A 19,384-nucleotide genomic window follows, 5' to 3' on the forward strand; every position below is an offset into this window, starting at 1 on the left:
GCTTCCCGGCTCCTTCCCACGTGGCCAGCAAGAGGCAAACCAGGCCGAGTCTGTATCGGCGTTCGCTTCCCGCAAGCCTGGATCCAGCGCCCTTGGTTTTTCCGGCTTTCCCTCCTGCTCGCTCCCTCCTTGTCCCAAGCACATCCAGGGCGTCCCCGCTAGACAGCCAGGGACGTTCCCAAACACGCGGGCGGGTCGCGGAACGACGTCAAACGGGCAAGTTTTGTTCCCTCCGTGGCTGATTTCCATTCGCGCCACTTGGGCTTTTCTTTTTTTGGCACGTGCGACTTAAGAGTGGGGAATGGTCGTGAAACCGTAACCCGTCATTGTACGGAAATCGAACTAGCCCGTCCCGACATCCTGCGACCTGATCCCCTAGCCCAGGGGTTCCCGACCTTTTTCGGTCCCCGTCCCCCCTTGGCTTTTAGCAAACCTTCCCGTACCCCCTATTCAATAGGAACGGCAAGAAATTCTAGACTCTGGAATCCGCAACTTTTTTCACTCACACGACTACTTTTGGAATATTTCAATTAGGATAATCTAGTTATTTACTGAATATTCCTGCACCCTCACTCCTGCCCCGACCTTGCACCCCCACCTGCACCCCACCTCCCATCCAGCCCCCCACCTCCTGCCTGCTCCTGCACCCTCACTCCTGCCCCGACCTTGCACCCCCACCTGCGCCCCACCTCCCACCCAGCCCCCCACCTTCCACCTGCTCCTGCACCCTCACTCCTGCCCGGACCTGCCCAGACATTGCTTTTGCGGAAAAGTGTCCGTGCCAATCTAGATGCTCTGTTCCAAAAATGCTTTTAACGGAAAGCTTTTCCACTAAAAGCATTTCCGGAAAATCCTGCCAGTCTAGACCTAGCCCATGAGTCTACCAATAAAGAAGAGAAAAACAATGTGAGTGTATCTATCAGTAACAGAAATACGTGATTGTACCAGGAAATAACAGAAATTCAACACAAGTGTACCAGGAAATAAAGAACAGAAATACAATACGAGCGTACCAATTAATCACAGAAACACAACATGAGCGTACCAGTAAGTAACAGAAACACGTGAGTCTACCAATAAGAAACATGAATACAACAGGGCTGTGTCTAGACTGGCCAGTTTTTCCAGAAAATCAGCCACTTTTCTGGAAAAACTTGCCAGCTGCCTTCACTGGCCGCTTGAATTTCCGCAAAAGCACTGACTTCCTACTGTAAGAAGTCAGTGCTTCTTGCGGAAATACTATTCTGCTCCCGTTCTGGCAAAATACAATGTGAGCATACCAATTAATAACAGAAATACAACATGAGCATACCAGAAAGTAACAGAAATACAATGTGAGTGTACCAATTAATAACAGCAATACAACATGAGCATACCAGAAAGTAACAGAAATACAACGCGAGCGTACCAGTAAGTAACATGAATAGACCGTGAGTATACCAGAAAGTAACAGAAATACAACGCGAGTATACCAGAAAGTAACAGAAATACAATGCGAGTATACCAGAAAGTAACAGAAATACAATGCGAGCGTACCAGTAAGTAACATGAATACAACGCGGGTATACCAGAAAGTAACAGAAATACAACACGGGTATACCAGAAAGTAACAGAAATACAACGCGAGCGTACCAGTAAGTAACATGAATACAACGCGGGTATACCAGAAAGTAACAGAAATACAACGCGAGCGTACCAGTAAGTAACATGAATACAACATGGGTGTACCAGTAAGTAACAGAAATACAACGCGAGCGTACCAGAAAGTAACAGAAATACAACGCGAGCGTACCAGTAAGTAACATGAATACAACATGGGTGTACCAGTAAGTAACAGAAATACAACGCGAGCGTACCAGAAAGTAACAGAAATACAACGCGAGCGTACCAGTAAGTAACATGAATACAACGCGAGCGTACCAGAAAGTAACAGAAATACAACGCGAGCGTACCAGTAAGTAACATGAATACAACGCGGGTATACCAGAAAGTAACAGAAATACAACGCGAGCGTCCCAATAAATAACATGAGTACAAGGTGAGTGGCCCAGCGGTGAGAAATTGAAGACCGCGCTGGACAGAAAGGCCCGGTGGGTGGAAGTAAGACAGGCAGTTGGAGCTACGCCAGTGGTGCGGCGTGTTTCCACGTCTTTCGGAACAGCGGGTTATTTCGTGCGGTGGCGCTGGCTTTGGGAATACCCGCCGTCCCGAAACGTCCCTCACTCCCGGTGGAACGAGAGCGGCAGGGCCGTCGGAGCGCGCGCCCGAAATCCCGGGCTGGCTGGGAGGACGTGGCATAGCTATTTCGGGGCACGCCGGTGTCCCCACACAGCGCCGCCGTGTCGACGGAGCCAAATCAGCTCCGCGTGCTGCGATACCGGGTACTCTTGGGGGACGCTGTGGCTTTTTCTCTCTGTGCCTGGCTTCCCGGGGATGGTGTTCATCGGCCGAGGGGCGCCCGCGGGCGGTGCGGTCTCCCGTTGCCCTTTCGAAGAGCTGGTTTTTTAAAAACCCGGTTGTAAGCTGGGAATGTCGGTCCGTGGCTCCCGGCACGGGGAGGGCCGGGCTGTTCTCCGGGGCCCTCGGGGGCTGGAACCAGACGGGGCTCATTCCAGGAGGAGAAAGGCCGCCCGTTGTCTTCCTCCGGGACACGCTCCGCCGGCAGCCCCGTGTAAGCAGCCCGGCTCTCCCTGGGCACCATGGCCACGGTGCGGAAACTCCAGGAGGAAGCCGCCTGCCCCGTCTGCCTGGAGTACTTCACCGACCCGGTGTCCATCCACTGTGGGCACAACTTCTGCCGCGCCTGCATCGCCGAGTGCTGGGCCGAGGCGGCCGCCGGCTTCTCCTGCCCCCAGTGCCGGGAGACGGCCCCCCGGAGAGACCTGCGGTGCAGCCGGGAGCTGGCCAGCCTGGTGGAGCTGGTGAAACAGCTGGCGCTCCCAGCAAAACCGGAGGAGCAGAGCCAGTGTGAGACACAAGGGGAGCCCCGAAAACGCTCCTGCCCGGAGGAGCGGCAAGTCGTCTGCGTGGGCTGCAGGGAGTCCGGGGCGCCCCCCGTGGTCCCCACAGAAGAGGCGGCTCAGACGTACAAGGTAGGACGCTCTCCGGAGTCGCTGCGTGTCCGTGCCTCGTTGGCGGGAGCTCGGGAAGGACCCGGTGCTGTCGGCGGGCCTCCTGCGGGGAAGTTTCTAGGCCAAGCGCTGTGGGGGGAATCGAGTGACCCCTTTCCCAGACAAACAGAGGCCCTGCCCATCCTGGCTAGTAATCTAGCTCCTTTTGGAACCCTGTTCCAGTCCTGGTCTGCACAGCATCCTGCGGCGAGGAGTTCCGCAGGTGAACCGCGCGCGTGGCGTGAAGAAACGCTTCCTTCGCTGTGTGTGTAACCTATTCATTTCCTTTGGTAAATATGACTGATCTAGGCACGTGTTATAGAGGCAGGGAATGAGACCGAAACGAACGTGCCCTTTGGGGTGGGGGGGAGGTCTAAGGGCGCAGCTTTCCAAACACTAACGAGTCCGGGCGTGGACTCCGCTCGCAGCCCCCTCCAACGCCCCCCCGGCAGACAAGCCCGCAGAGCCCAGATCTGAAGCAGTAGCCTCACTCCACCGGGTACACAGCCTCACGTGGCTAGCGGCTGGCGTGTTGCTTGGTCCTTCCCGGAGCTGTTCCCCTATCACACAAAGTTGACCGAGGTCCATTCCCCCCGAAAAAGAAACCCCAGCCGGCCCTTTTTCTGGTCCCAGGCACAAATCAAGGCCCGGCTTCAGGCTCTGAAGGCAGAGAGAGAAAAACTCCTGCGGCTGACCGAGACCGGAAAGATTTGCTGGGAATATCTGGTATGTACCCCTGGGCAGAGCTACCTGGGCCTGGAGTGGGCTGCGGCTATTGGGTCTTGTCTCTGCTGAAAACACCGTGGGCTGCGTTCCCCGTAAGCCGGGTGTGCAGGAAGAGATTCCAGCACAGCCCCGAAGGTTCGCAGCGTGCACCTGGCTAGGTTTGTGTTTCTACGGGTGGTGCACCTCCGCACATGCCTTGCACATAAAATTATTCCGCACATGGTTGGGAACATGTCGAAGGAACATAGCGGAGGGGAGTAATTCTTCCACTGGTGTAGGACGGCTCCCCAGGAGGTCGCTGGGAGAATTCTTCCCCGCTTGGGGGCGTGGCTACCCCGATCTCTCCCCAGGATTTTCACCGGCCCGTTCCCGGTTGCAGGAGAAGATCGAACGGGAGCGGCAGAGCATCGGGGCTGAATTCCAGCACTTCCGCCAGTTCCTGGCGGAGCAAGAGCGCCTCCTGCTGGCCCGGCTGGAGGGATTGGCCGCCATGACGAGGCGGTGCAAGGACGCGGTCGCCGGGTTTCCCGCCGAGATTTCCCGCCTGAACACCCTGATTGGCGAGCTGGAGGGGGCGTGCCGGCTGCCGGGGAGGGAATTCCCGCAGGTGAGGCGCGTGTCGCGACCCCCCCCCCCGCGGGCCCCGCGTGGTAACCGGAAAAGTCCCTGGAGGAGGGCCCCGCGCCCTGGAGTCTCTCGCTGATGCGCCCACCTCTCCAGAGCAACCCCGGCACCCACCCACCTAAATCCGGGGGGGTGACCGCTGTGCGAAGGCAGCTTCTGTAGCTCGCGCCGAAGCCAGTGGCCATCGCGTTGGCCTCTCGAAAACACCCCGGACGGTTTCGCTGCCACTCGATCCAGCCCGGGGCACGCAGGTCTCGGAGAGCGTGTGTCCGTCCGTCCGTGTGTCCGTCTGTCCAAGAGCGCCGCCCGGACGGCAACGCCACGATCCCGCGTCCTCTGGTCGCAACTCAAGGGGACAACGGGGCGTGCCAGGAACGGGACTGGGTTCCCCGGAAAGAGACACGTTCCCAGGCGGGATCTCTCCGGCCTGGCGCACGCGCCTTCAACGCCCTCTCTCTCTTCCTCTCCCTCCTAGGGCATCGGGATCACCCGGAGCAGGTAACCTGGCTCCCTCTCCACCCCCTCGCCTCGCCTTTTCGTTCTCGTGAGAGCCCCCAGCTGCAGCCGCCAGGGGTGCAGCGGGGAGCGGGGGGCACCGTCCCCGTCTTGCCTGCGTCAAGCTTCGTGAAGTGGCTTCCATACCTTCCCGCCGGTGCTTCAAGAGGCGCTGGGGGGAAACGGGGTCCGTTCCCGTCTGCCCGTAACCGCTACGCCCAGGGGGATGGAAGCCGGACTCCTCTGTGTGTCCTGGGGCTCTACTGCTAATAGCGCAGCTCCAAACGGAAGGAGCCGGAAGTTGATTGGCGGAGGATCTCCGGCAACTTTCAGAACAGAGGCGTCCGGCGCGGAGATGCCGGGTTATAAGTCTGGAGGGACGGGGGGCTTGGAACTGCGAATTGGTTTTCGAATCAATGCGTAAGATCGGCCAGGCTGGGTCAAAGCAAAGACCCATCCAGACCCGTGTCCGGTCTGCCCACAGTGGCCAACACCAGGGAGGGAACACAACAGGTAATCCTCACGTGATCCCTCTCCTGTCACCGATTTCCAGACACACAGAGGCCAGGGACACCCTCCCTACCCATCCTGGCTAATAGCCACTGATGGACCTAACCGCCATGAATTTATCTACCTCCTTTTTCAACTCAGTCCTGGTCTTCCCAACGTCCTGTGGCGAGGAGTTCCGCAGGTTGGCCGCGCGCTGTGGCAAAAAGGTGTTGAGTGAGTTTAGTGGCAGACAAAGGGGGTTTGGTGGGTTGCAATGCTGCCTACATTTGGGACGGAGGTGCCCACATCCCGTGTGGGTCTGGGCTTAGTCGCCTCGGCAGCCTACGGCTGAAGACTGATGATGGGGAAGCAAACACGGCCTATGCCTCGCTGTCACCGTCTGTGAGGGTAGGACACACAGAGGAATCCGTTCCCGGGGTCCCCGGGGCAGCAGCCAGGGCTGGCGGGAGGTTCCCGAGAAAAGGCAAGTGAGCCGTGGAGAACAAGGAGCAATGAATGCAATTCACGGCAGAGTTTTCTATCCCTAGGGGCGAGGCCTTCCTGCTGCCTCCGGGGACGTCTCCGGAGCTGGAGAAGAGACTCGGGGATTTCTCCCAGCAATCTGTCGCTTTAAAGGAGGCGCTGAGGCAATTCAGAGGTACCGAGAGGGGAGGCGGGAGGAAAATCGAGACGTCTCGGAGGCTACGGCCCCGTCTTTCGCAAGATCCTGTAAACCTCGATTTTTGAGGAATAAGGGGTCTGGCGAAAGACTAACAGAGGCTAGGGATACCGTCCCTACCTCTCCTGGCTAACAGCCATGGATGGACCTAATCTCCATGAATTTATCTGGCTCTTTTTTGACCCCTGTTCAAGTCCTGATCTTCAAAACATCCCCCGGCGAGGAGTTCCACAGGTTAACTGTGTGCCGAGTGATGACAAACTTCCTTTGGTTTGTTTCAAACCTGCTGCGTCTTCATTTCGTTGGGCGACCCTTTGCTCTTATATTGTGGGAAGAAGTAAATACAGCCTCTCCCCGAGTTACGAACGAGTTACAGACCACACACTCGGCAAACACCATTCGCAACTCGGGGACCGGCTGCAACTTTTCCTTAGTCACTTTCCCCACCCCACTCACGATTTTACAGACCTCTGTCCTATCCCCCCTGAGTCTCCTCTTTCCCAAGCTGAAAGTCCCCGTCATTTTAATCTCTCTTCCGACGGGACCCGTTCCGAACCCCTCCGCATTTTGCCGAGTCGGACCCTACCGATGCCTGCCGGGCCGTGACGTTCTGCTCTCTGGCGTTCTTTCCCCCAATTCACGCGTCCCAGGGGACCCCAGCGCGTCTCAAACGGGGGGTCCTGACCCAAAAGCGAGTTGCAGGCAGGTTGCAAGGTGAGTTTTTTTGGGGGGTAGGGGGAGTCGTACTGCAACAGCAGCAGCACAAAGGCAAAGGTACCGGTACCCCCCCCAATAACCTTGTAACCTCGTGCCCCCCCCGCCACACACACACACACACACACACACACTCCTTTTTGGGCCGGGACAGTTCAAATGGAAATCGCTGAAATCGTGACGAGGATTCTCGGCAACACCCCTCGCTTGTGAAATGGACCGAACTGGGTAGCGCCTTTTGGATGACTGAATGGGGGGGGGGGGGCGGAGAAACAGCGGGGTTAAGGGCGCAGATGCTGGACACAGACCCACGGGGCGGCCGTCGGCAGACCTGGGTTTTGTTCTGGCTCCTCCACCGAACACCGGTGAGCGAGCCGGGAAAAATCGATTCCCCTTTTTCCCCCCGTGCCTCAGTTTCCCCTTCCGAACCCACGAGGTTCTATTGCCTTCTGCCTGGCCGCCGCCTCCACGCACAGGGAAGTTTCTGGCTTCCGGCAGGAAAGCGTCGGCGGTACATCACCGCCTCGGCCTTCTAGAAATCCGCCTGTAGACCTCGCACCTTCCCCCCTTCCCCGCGTCTCGGTCACTTCCTCTGTCGTGCGCCGGATTCACACCGAGGGTCCGGGCTTAGCTCAGATTCCCTTTCCCGTTCACCTGGCTTGGCTCAGCAAGTTTCCCCTCCGCCCCTGTCCCTTACAAAGCTAAACACGGCCATCCTAGACGCGCAGGGCACGACGGGACCTCGAGGGGTCATCGGGTCCAGCCCCCCGGCCTCCGTCGGCAATGTGTCGCAGGAGGAGTCCGGGCGTAAAATGACCGTCTGGTGTCTCCCCCCTCTAGAGACACTGGCGAGGGGTCTGGAGACCGGCGTGGGGAGATCCCCGGCGTGGGGCGCGGACACCGTAGGAAGAAAAGGTGAGTCTGGGCAGGCATCCGACCCAGCGACCGCCAGGGGGTAAGAAGGTGACCCCGACAAGAAAGGGACCCCGCACGTGCTGTTCCCGGCTGTCCCGTGGCTCGGTGTTTAGATCCGAGCGGCGCCAGTAAAAGCCCCTCAGAGGACCCTTGCTCACGAGATCGTGCCGGGAAGCCGTGCAAAGGGATACAGCCTTGTTTCGACACACGGGGTCGTTCGCACGGACAGTAGAACAACGCTTTAATCGAGGCCAACGCACAAGCGACTCAGCGATAGGAATACTAGCTGGAGTTAGACGCTGTTGCTCGGGAAAGCGGGGGAACGAAATGGCGAAAAACGGTAGCCCGGGATTTTTTCTGGAATGGTGGAAAAGTTGCACTGATTTCTATAGGGATTAAAATATAGGTCCGCGTCATCCCCAGCATGGTGTGGGCGGAGGGGGAAGAGGGTCGCTTATGTAATCTCACGGGCGGGGGACGGGCACAGGACCTAGGGTTGGTGGGGCAGCCCCTGCAGCGGGTTAATTTGTGATTGTTACAGGTTTTTCCCCCAATTATGTGCGGTATCATTTTTATTCTATGCGCCAAGGTGTGTGCCGATGTGCACCGCCCAGAGAAGCACATGCTACGGGCGATCCGCTGGGACGCATTTTAATCTTTCCTGGGCAGCTCAGCTCCCAGGGAACCCTCTCTCCCTTCACCCTGGCCCTCAGACCTCTCAACCCTGGGTGGCCAATTGATCCAGCCATACTGAGACTTCCCCCGGAATCAGAGCTAGCGCCACGGACAAACAGAGGCCGGGGACACCATTCCTTACCCATCCTGGCTAACAGCCACTGATGGACCTAACCTCCATGAATTTATCCAGCTCTTGTTTGAACCTTCTTAAAGTCCTGGTCTTCACAGCATCCTGTGGCGAGGAGTTCCACAGGTTGGCTGCGTGCAGAAAAACCTCATTTGATTTGTTTAGTGGGCGGGGGAGAAATGGCCCCGGCCTCCCCCAGGGCCGAGCTCTGCCCCTGATGGTCTGATTCTCTCTCCCCTCCCCCCTGCAGCGGATGTGACCCTGGACCCCGCCACCGCCCACCCCCAGCTGGTCCTGTCGGCGGACGGCAGAGGCGTGCGGCGGGGCCCCGCGCCGCAGGACCTGCCCGACAACCCGGAGCGCTTCGACGCCGTCCTGGCCGCGCTGGGCCGGGAGGGCTTCCGGGGGGGCCGGCGCTCCTGGGAGGTGGAGGTGGGCGTCGGGGGGGTGTGGGCCGTGGGGGTGGCCCGGGAGTCGGTGCGGCGGAAGGGGCGGATGAGCCATTCTCCGGCGCAGGAGATCTGGGCGGTGGGGCGCTGGGGCGGGTGCTACCGAGCGTACGCCCCCGGCGAGACGGTGCTGCCTCTTCCCGGGGTGCCCCGGAGAGTCCGAGTCACGCTGGACTACGACGCCGGGCGCGTGGCCTTCTTCGACGTCGGCAACCACGGCCCCATCTTCGTTTTCCCGCCCGCCGCTTTCGACGGGGAGCGGGTCTTCCCTTTCTTCCTGGCCGGCTGCCCCCTCCGGCTGTGCCCCTGAGGTCCAACTTGCTCTTATAGCTCGCAGGGGCAGGGGGGGGGGGGGTATGTAAAACTTTGCATAACCCGCGGGTTATATTCACTAAAATACGGTAGTTCTCTTTTCACCGTCTTTTCTGTTAAAAAATACCCCCCTTTTTTGTTGTTGGTAAAGCAATGCAGCCTCTAAAACGTCACCCAACGTCTAGGCCCTCGGGATGTCTTACTAGGGAGAATCGAGGTTTTGAAAGCAGGTGGAAGAGGTGCAATTAGCACAATTGGGCGGAGTTTCTTTTACTCGGTTCCCACGAGATCCATTTCCGGTATCTCAACCTCTTTGCGCGAAGAAGGCAGGCGAGACTTTTTTTTTTTTTTCTGAAGGAGGAGCTGGACGTTTTAGCGGCTGGTTGGGGATTTCGGAGCCAGACCCGCACCAAAGAACAGGGGAACCCGAAGGGAAGGGGGGGAAAAACAACAATAAAACATTGGTGGGACGAGTTTTCCCGGTTTTTAAGGAAACGGGGTTGAACGCTTTCAGGAGACGCAAAATCGCTGTTGCTGGCAGTTCTCCTGCGGAGGGCAAGAATTTCCGGTGCCATCATTAGGTTCCAGAGTAGCCCTTGCCATCAGTGGGTGAGTGGAGACGGTGAGGCTGCTGCTGAAGACCAAGGAGAAATTTCATCCTGTCCCTGAGGAGTCGTTCACAGGGCTGGGTGCAAAGCGATGCGGCTGGGGGGGGGGGGGGGGGGCGCCTTTATTTCTTCCGAGAAGATGGGCCGGACTTAGCTCCATTTTTTCCTGTTTTTTTTTTTTTTTTGGAAAATAAAAGGAAAAGCTGCAGGCTCTGTTGAAATCGGTGCTCAGGGGGGTGGGTGCGGCTGGGGGGTGGGGTTCGGGGTGCAGCCGGCCCCCGGGTGTCAGAATAAGCCATTTCCCCCCCCCCCAGGACCCACGGTTTCACCCCGGCTCCTGCACCCGCCCTGGCCTGCGGGCGCTTGGCCAGCAAGGCCAGGGGGACGGACGTCAGTGCGGGAGCGAGGCAGGCTGGGCCTGTCCCCACACTGGGCCAGCGGGGGCCCCCCAGCCACACTGGGGGGGGGACCCCTTGTTCTTATGTGCTGGGAACTGGGGTGCTCCGGTCCGGCAGGCCCAGGGGCGTTCCTGGATCGGAGCGTCCCGGTGTGCTGCAAGGTGGGGCAGCTGGACCCCATATGGTGGGGAAGTGGGGCAGGAGCTGGAAAGTCCAGGACCTGGCCCAGTGGGGCAGTGCCAGGAGGCCTGGTGGAGCCAGAAATAGTCCCCCTTGGTCTGGCAGGTCCCTCATCCAGGACTGGTCGGGTGCCCGTCCGGGGAAGTCCAACTTGCCCTTGCATTTCGGTGCACCGGGCGTTGGGAACCAACTCCCCCAACTGGACCGGGGTGGCTTACATTCACGTTTCCTGCCCACGTGCGGAATAAACTTTGTTCTGTGCACCGAGGCCTGGGTGGGTGCGCACCACCCACAGACCCGCCCGCTGCTGGCAACTGTGCTAATACACTGGGTGCCCTTGGAATCTCTCCACAAACACTCGGCTTATAGGGATCACTGGCTGTGGCTACGGGTACAAATTTTGTACCCGCGCCGGGCTCTGTGTATAGTCTAAACCAGTGTTTCTCAGCCAGTGGTAGGGGACCCTTAAGGGTACTGGAGAGAAGTCTGGGGGGGACGTCCCCACCCCGACATGTGGAGAAAAGTTTGACAGCGCGTGATTAGTTTTGTACTTTTTTACCCCCCGACATGTCCCCCCCCCCCCCCCCCCCGCTCGGCCACCAGGAAGTTGTTTAAACAAACGTGTTGCAACGGTAGGAAAAAAAATTGCGTGGGTCTGAAAACTGTAGGGACTGGGGGACTTTTCGGGGTTTTTTAAAGGGGCACCCCCGGTCTCTAACGCAGAGGAACAAGCGATGGGCTGCGGGAAAGTGTGTGTGGGGGGGGTGCTGGCGTTTTCCGGTAGCCTGGTGCAAAGGCAGCACCCATGGAGGGGAGGGGATGTACCCCGGTGCTAGGGCTGTTACCCAATGGGCAGACTAAGCAGGCGCTTAGGGGGACCCGCAGAGTAGGGGGCCCCCAAAAGAGATTTGCCGGGCCAGTGTTTTTATTTTGAAGGACACATGGGGGGGGCACCCCCATCATCTTTTCAGTGCTTAGGGCCTCTAAGAGTCTTAATCCGACCCTGCCTGGAGACTTGGGGGCGGGGCTACCCCTGCCCTTAGCCAGGGAGCTGCACAGGGCGGTCGCACCCCAACTCTGGCTTCCTCCCACGATGGCCGGAGTCCGTGAGGGGAGGGCGGAGCGAGTTCATTTAAAGGCGCAGGGACCCTTTTTTTTTTTTGTGTGAAACCCCTTTCTCCCGGCCTGGGGGGGGGGGGGGGGGGGGAGTGGTTTGTTTTTTGTTTTCTTTTTTTTGGTGGGAAGGTCTCCACCCATTTCTTAGCTCAACCCACTTCTCCCGGCGGGGGGGGGGGGGGAGTTTTTTTTTTTTTTGGTGGGAAAGTCTCCACCCTTATCTTAGCTCATCCCACTTCTCCCGGCCTGGGGGGGGGGGGAGTTTTTTTTTGGGGGGGTGGGAAAGTCTCCACCCAGTTCTTAGCTCAACCCATTTCTCCCTGCGGGGGGGGGGGGGGGGTTGTGGGAAAGTCTCCACCCATTTCTCAGCTCCACCCCTTCCTCCCGGCCTGGGGGAGGGGGGAAGCTTTTGGTGGGCCCCCATTTCTCCAGCCCCCTCTTCACACGCTGCAAGCGGAGGGGGAGCGCCCTCCCACCTCCCTCGTTCGCCGGCCAACTCCCCTGATCCGGGAGCCAGGTCTGCGCCCCGCTCCGGAGCCAACCCGCGGCTCCCGTGTGAACTCCCCCCTCCCCTCCAGCAGCCAATGAGAGGGAGGCCGGAGAAGTGAAACTTACCAGGGTCCCCCCTCTTCCTGCCCCCCCCCCCCAGCCATGGCCGCCCTGCAGCAGCTGCGGGAGGAGGCCGCCTGCTCCATCTGCCTGGAGTACTTCACCGAGCCCGTCTCCATCCCCTGCGGCCACAACTTCTGCCGCGCCTGCATCGCCCGCTGCTGGGGGGGCGCCCGGCCCCGCTTCGCCTGCCCCCAGTGCCGGGCCAGCGCCCCCGGGCGGCTCTTCAGGCCCAACCGGGAGCTGGCCAGCATGGTGCAGCTGGTGCGGCAGCTGGAGGCGCCGGGGGCCCCCCCCGTCGGGGCCGGGGCGCTGCGGGGCGCACGGGGAGCCCCTCAAGCTCTTCTGCGAGCTGGACCGGCGCCCCATCTGCGTGGTGTGCGACCGCTCCCGGGCCCACCGCGGCCACCCCGTCATCCCCGCCGAGGAGGCGGCCCAGGAGTACAAGGTAGGGCCCCCCCTTCCCAAGGGGGGCGGAGAGGGCACCCCGGGCCTGGAGAGCGAGGGGGAGACCCCTGGGGGCGTGGATAGGCCCCCCCGGCCCTGGAGAGCGAGGTGGGGACCCCCCCGGCCCTGGAGAGCGAGGTGGGGACCCCCCGGGCTTGGAGAGCGAGGGGGGGACCCCCGGGGGTGCGGATAGGACCCCCGGGCCTGGAGAGCGAGGGGGGACCCCCCGGGCTGGAGAGCGAGGTGGGGACCCCCCGAGGGGGCAGAAAGGGCCCCCCGGGCCTGGAGAACGAGGTGGGGACCTTCCCGGGCCTGGAGAACGAGGTGGGGACCCCTTGAGGGGGGCAGAAAGGGCCCTCCGGGCCTGAGAGCGAAGTGGGGACCCCTCGGGGCCCGGAAAGGACCCCCTGGGCCTGGAGAACAAGGTGGGGTCCCCTGGGGTGCAGAAAGGACCCCCTGGCCCTAGAGTATGAGGTGGGGAAACCCCAAGGGGCGGAAAGGACCCCTCAGGCCTGGAGGATGAGGTGGGGTCCCCTGGGGTGCAGAAAAGACCCCCAGGGACTGGAGGACAGGGTGGGGACCCCCCGGGGGGTGGAAAGGACCCCCTGGCCTTGGAGAACGAGGTGGGGAACCCCCAAGGGGCAGAAAAGACCCCCCGGGCCTGGAGGATGAGGTGGGCTCCCCTGGGGCGCAGAAAGGACCCCCCCGGCCTTGGAGAGCGAGGTGGGGTCCCCTCGGGGAGTGGAGAGTACCCCACGGCCCTGGAGTATCAGATGGAGCCCCCCTGGGGCACAGAATGGACCCCCCCCAGCCCTGGAGTACGAGGTAGAGCCCCCCGGGGGGGCAGATAGGACCCCCAGTCTCTGGAGGATGAGATATGGCCCCCCAGGGGGTGTAAAGGACCTTCAGGCTCTGGAGAATGAGGTAGAGGGACCTGTGCCCTCCGGAGGTCAGAAAGGACCCCCTGGCCCTGGAGTACGAGGTGGGGAACTCCCCCCGACCCTGGAGTACAAGGTAGGGGGACCTGTGCCCCTGGGGGGCGGAAAGGACCCCCCTGGCCCTGGAGTACAAGGTAGGGCACCCCCCGGGGGGCATAAAGGACCCCTCAGCCCTGGAGTACATCCTGTGGCAAGGAGTTCCGCAGGTTGTGCACTGAATGAAGAAATCCTTCCTTTTGTTGTAAACCTGCTGCCTGTTAATTTCATTGGGTGACCCCTAGTTCTTACATGTTTGGGGGTAAGTCAGTCACGTTTCCTTATCCGCACCGGTCAGGGGTTTCTAGACCCCTCTCATCTCCTCCTGGCTTTCGGGGATGACCCCGGCCAGGGGTCGACTAAGGCTAACCCGTCAGACAATCGCGCTTGGCTCCAGAGCCGCGGGTTTCCCGGCCAGCCACTCCTGTAGCGTTGAACACGTTGGGACGGTTTTTCCGCCGCGCCCGAGGGCGGCTTGGATGGCTTTCGGTGACGGAGACGCCCTCTCCCGGCGGAGCCGGTCACCTGGCGTGTCTCTTTGCGCAGGAACAAATCCAGACCCGGTTGCAGTCCCTGAAGGAAGAGAGAGAGAAACTGCTCCAGCGCCAACGGGCTGAGGAAGAGAAAAGCCAGGAATACCTGGTGGGTGCTTGTTATGGGGGGCATAACCTTTGTCTGAGCTTTGGGGGTGCCTGACTCCTTCCCCTCCCCACACTAATCCAGTCCCACCCGGAAGAGATTCCCACGCCACCCGGTACATAAGCAGAGCGCCCCCAGCCGGCTGCCTGTGTTCCTCCAGGTGGTGCGCATGCGCGCAGGAGCAGATCACAAAACTTATTCCGCACATGGATGGAAAAAAATAGAGGGGGAGGTTGGTTGTGACCTTCCCTACTAACCCCTGACGGTGCCCCCCCAACTAGGGCCCCCCCAGCCCCACCTTTTCCTTAGTTGCTCCTGCCTCCCTCCTTCCCCCCCAGGAGCAGACCCGGGCGGAGAGGCAGAAAATCGGGGCAGAAATCCTGCAGTTCCGCCAACTGCTGGAGGAGCAAGAGCGCCTCCTGCTGGCCCGGCTGGGCGCGCTGGAAAAGGAGCTGGCGAAGCGGCAGAAGGAAAACGGCGACCGGCTCGCGGGCGAAATTTCCCGGCTCGGGGAGCTGATCGGCGAGCTGGAGGGGAAGTGCCGGCAGCCGGCCAGTGAGTTCCTGCAGGTGAGAGCTCCCCCCCCCCTTCGATTCTTGCACGGCGTTTGGGGGGGAAGGGGGCGTGAAATCCACGAGTCTAAGCCTCAGGTGCGGATTTTTAAACCGGTCTCCGTGTTGCTATAGGCTGAACCTCTCTATTCCGGCAACCTCCGTGGTCCGGCAAGATTTTCGTGAGCCGGATGTCCGCTTTCCATGGGGGTGGCCGAGTTTCCCGCGGTCCCCTAAAGTTTGTCGAGCGCCGCCAGGCCTGGCGCTCAGTGCTCTGCACTGTGGTTTAGCTCCAATTTACGCCTCCATGTCCTCTAAGAGCCCACCAAACAGTAGCCGTGCTGGTCATGCGGCTAGATAATATCTCCGGAGTCTGGAAAACTCTCTCGTGCGGCACCCGTCAGGTCCCGAAGGTGCCGGATTAGAGCGATTCCACCGGCAGTTCAACCGCGATCGAGTTTCCGGAGTTTGATGGAGCGGGTCTAGCTCAGACCCTCTACATCGAGCTCCGTTTAAGGGAAGCCGACTCTAGTGACGGAGTTCAGGGTAGACCTGGCGTCGGTGTGGTTTTCCCTCCTGTGTCTACAGCAGGGGTTCCCAAACTTTTTGGCCCCCTTTTAGATTTTTTGAGGAACCCTCCTCCCCCCCCCCACCAGCAAAAAAACAAAACAAGAACTGACCAGCGCCGGAAAACAAAAATAGCAGCAAAACTTAAGGTGGGGAAGGGTTGATTTGGGGGGGACAACTGGGTCGCCTCGTGTCCCCCCTGGAATTTCTTCATGCCCCCCAGTTTGGGAACGCCTGGGGGAGTTTTGGGTCGGTTTGTCCAGGCTCCAGCCGCTCGGAGCAGACGTGGGCACCAGGGGAACGTGCGCGTGCGAATTCACGTCCCTGACGCGGAGCGCCTCTTCTTCCTCTCTCTCTCCTCTAGGACATCGGCAGCACCTTGAGCAGGTAGGCGGCTCAGGGGTTTGTGCGCACCCCTCCTGGGGGCCCGGCACGTCCCCCGTGCGCCCGGCTTTCCTCGGCCTTCGAGAAGCGAGTTGGCTCCCCCTCTCCCCGCCCCATGGAGAGCAAACGGGGAAGGGGTCGGGGTACACAGATGTGCCCAAGTGACTTAGGAGCCTGCGTGGGCTTTTAGATGCCTGGGGCCCAGAGCTGGAAAGGGATTCAGGACCCTCTTTCCCCCACGGCCCCATGGGGGGACTTCTCCACTGGGCACCAGGTGGAGGCAGGAGGTCGGACTTCTACGGATGCTCCGTGGATGTGTGGGGGGTGTCTCCCCCGAGGCCCTGCCCTCCCTTTCGGCTTTCCCCTCCCCTCCCGCTTGCCCCTCTCCACCCCACCGTGCACCTAAGGTATGGAGAGGGGATGGGGCCCTGATGGAGCGAGGGCAGGGTCTCGGAGAGGGGGGCCGGAGACTGGGGAGGGCGAGGCTGCTGGGGGGGTGGGGCCTCGGAGGAGGGGGGAAGAGGCCGGCTGGGGGGGGGTAGGGCTGGGGGGAGGGGACGGGGGAAGAGAAGCTGGGGGGGCAGGACCTTGGGGGAGGGGGGGTGAGGCTGGTGGGGAGGCAGGGCCTCAGGGGGCGGGGCCACAGAGGCTGGCTGGGGGCGGGGCCTCACAAGGGGCGGGGCCACGGCCCACACACCGGCGGCCACACCCACTTCTCCGGAGCTTCTAGGGCTCTTCTGCGTGACCCTCCGGAGTTGCGGGGGGGGGGGGGGGGATTCACATGCCATCGACACCAGGGGGACCCGCCCCGGGTGCGGGGAAACTCTGAGCACGGTGACTGAGTCGGGCCCCGTAGGAGGAACCCGTCTCTTCCCCCGGCTGGTGGCCCTGCTCTAGGGCTAGGCCACTCAGAAGCCAGGTGGGAAAGACCGAAATAATTGCCCCCCCTCCCCCAGGTGTGAAGGAGCCCCGGCCTCGCAGGCGGGGGAGAGCCCGTCCCAGCTGGCGCAGAGCCTGGGCGATTTCTCCCAGAAGAGGGCGACGCTGGAGGAAACGCTGAGGAAATGCAAAGGTAGCGGGGGCGGGGGGGAAACTGAAACGGGACGGCGGGAGTGGAGGCGGAACCGTGTTTGGGGTCCTGCCCAACTCAACACACGTGAAGAATGAGACGGGCCCTTCCCGGGAAGGGACCGGACAGCAGAGAACGAACAACAGAAGAAAAAAATTCATCAATTCTGCTGTCTCCCTTCGTTTCTCGCCCTGGGCCTGTAAGGGGATGTCACACGAGCGTCCGTCACCCTGGCTCCACCTCTTGAGCTCCAGGGAGGAACTGCCTCCCCCTGGCCCTGCTGCTCCCTTTTAACCGGCTTGCTGGGCCCTGATTGGCTGGGTCCTTTGGGCCCCTCTGGCTTTCTTGGAGGACTTCTCTATGGTTTGCGTGGCAGGGTGTAGCAACACCTCCAGCAGGCGGCTTCAGCAGGGGAGGGTGGCCTGCACATAACCGTGCCTGTTAACTGATCCGCCCATGCTCATCGATGAATTGAGTGCACATTCCCACCCCTTGATCCGTTCCCGGGAAGGACCAAGATGACAGAGAAGAGACCTAACCCCGACAGGAATGAAATCCACTTTTCACGTTGTTTTCTCTTCACGTTGTTTCCCTTCCCCTGCGCTCGCGGAACCCAAACGAACCTCGTGCCCTGTACGAAAACCTCATCGTTGTTGTGAAACTCTGCAAAACCCTCTCTTATTTTTATTTCTCCTCCGGCGGCTTCTCTCCAGAGACAGTGATATTTAACCTGGCACTGGAAGGGAGCCAGTTTTGCGTGGAGGACCTGGAGGACGGAGGCGAGCCGGGTATGTTTTGGCGGAGCTGGAGCAAGGGGCTGAAACTGCAGACGGGAAGGTTGAGGTTGGACGTGCCTGTCCCGGGGGTGAAACACTGGAATAAGTGGCCTACGGGGGTTGTGGAGTCTCCGTCCCTGGAGATATTGGAGAGCAGGGAAAAACCCGCCACTGCACCTGCCTGGCATGGTCCTGTCTCCCGATCGGCGCCTGCTTTGTCCGCAGCCCGGGGTGAAAGCGGGCAGCCGGCTCAAGGGGCGGGAGGGCTTCCTCCCGTGTACCCCCTGGGGGGCACGGCTGCATCCGGAGCTCGGCCCCCTAACGCCCTATTCTCCCTCTCTCTCTCCCCAGCGGACGTGACTCTGGACCCGGACACGGCCCACCCCAAACTCGCCCTGTCGGGGGACGGGAAAAGCCTGAGCTACAGCAACACCCCCCGGGTTCTGCCCCCCAGCCCCAAGCGCTTCGAGGCCTCCCTCTGCGTGCTGGGCCGGGAGGGCTTCTCCGCCGGGCGGCGCTGCTGGGAGGTGGAGGTGGGCGCCGGGGGCGGCTGGGCCGTGGGGGTGGCCCGGGAGTCGGTGCCGAGGAAGGGGCCGGTCACCTACAGCCCCGCGGGCGGGATTTGGGGGGTGGCGCTGCGCCGGGGGCAGTACCTGGCGCTCACCGCGCCGGAGGAAACCCCCCTGTCGCTGAGCGCGGCCCCCGCCCGGATCCGGGTGGCGCTGGACTACGCCGGGGGGCGGGTGACGTTCTCCGACCCGGAGCGCCAGTCCCCCGTCTTCACCTTCCGCCTGGCCTCCTTCGGGGGGGAGCGCCTCCTGCCCTTCTTCTGGGCTGTGGGTACGGACACCCGCCTCCGGCTGGCCCCCTCGAAGGCCCCGGCACCGATCCCCCTCCCCGCCCAATCTCAGCCCCTCTATGCCGGCCTCCCCGCCCGCGTCCTGCCCCCCCGCTTTCGCCGCCAAACCGACACCGCCCCGGCCCCTGGCCAGTGGGCCAGCTCTGTCGCCGCCGGCGTCCCACAAGGGAAACCGAGGCCCAATGCCCATCGCTCCCGGCGGGGGAACCAGCGCCGGCCGCCCCGCACCGCCGGCCCTCCCCGGAGAGCCAAGTACTCCTGGAATCTGCCAGACTTCTTCCTGTCGGACGACGACGATTACGTCCCGTTCCAGTGGTGGTGAGAGAAAATCGGCTGCCGCCGGCGGGCGGGAACCGTCTCCCGTCCCCACCCTCGCTGGCTCCCCTCGGCCGGCCTCCGCCCCGGCAGAGCCCGCCAGGAGGTGGGGAAATTGAAGCAACTTCTTTCTTTCTTTCTTTTTTTTTTTTTTCTTTTTTTAATGACTCGCCGAATGTGTAACCGACTTGTTTTTTAGGGGTTGTCTGAGGGGAGGGGGCTCCGGGGCTGTCCTGTCTGGGCCGGGTGCCAGGAAATCCCGAAATAAACACGGGAGGGATCAGAAGACAAACGGTTCCTTGTGTATGTGCTTTTTTTTCCTCCACCGTTGTCTGCAAAGTTGGCAGGGCAGACGAATCCGGGCAGACAGATCTCAAAGCTGCGGCGCAGTCTAGCCCAGGCCCCCTAGACGGGCACCCCGCTTTTCACGGGGGTCCCAACAAGCACCTTCCGCCCCCCCCGAAGGACTTGCGCCGGGCGCTAAAGGCGTTCGATCCTCCAGAGTGCCTAATCCCCTTTGGTTGTAAGGGGAGTTAGGTGCCTGGATGCCTTGTGGGCCTTACCCTGTTCTGGG

At 61.1% G+C, this 19,384-nt stretch overlaps 2 protein-coding genes across 2 annotated transcripts in view; both read left to right on the forward strand.

The window, feature by feature from the left end:
* LOC112544049 (butyrophilin subfamily 1 member A1-like) overlaps positions 1-10,029 on the forward strand; it is a 165,328-nt gene extending 155,299 nt beyond the window's left edge. Inside the window, exon 8 of the mRNA XM_075913658.1 lies at positions 8,808-10,029. Coding sequence (XP_075769773.1) covers positions 8,808-9,316 — 509 coding nt within the window. The 3' untranslated portion in view covers positions 9,317-10,029. The remainder of the gene's footprint in view (positions 1-8,807) is intronic.
* Positions 10,030-12,027: 1,998 nt separating this feature from the next.
* On the forward strand, positions 12,028-19,102 carry LOC102456471 (E3 ubiquitin-protein ligase TRIM7-like). The gene is given in 8 exon segments (XM_075913589.1): positions 12,028-12,540; positions 12,542-12,677; positions 14,197-14,292; positions 14,628-14,858; positions 15,772-15,794; positions 16,748-16,863; positions 17,574-17,648; positions 17,988-19,102. Coding segments are annotated over 8 exon segments (1,776 nt in total). The 5' UTR covers positions 12,028-12,271; the 3' UTR covers positions 18,818-19,102.
* The last annotated feature ends 282 nt before the right edge of the window (positions 19,103-19,384 follow it).

This window comes from Pelodiscus sinensis, chromosome 32 (assembly GCF_049634645.1).
Source record: "Pelodiscus sinensis isolate JC-2024 chromosome 32, ASM4963464v1, whole genome shotgun sequence".
Classification (NCBI taxonomy): domain Eukaryota; kingdom Metazoa; phylum Chordata; order Testudines; family Trionychidae; genus Pelodiscus; species Pelodiscus sinensis.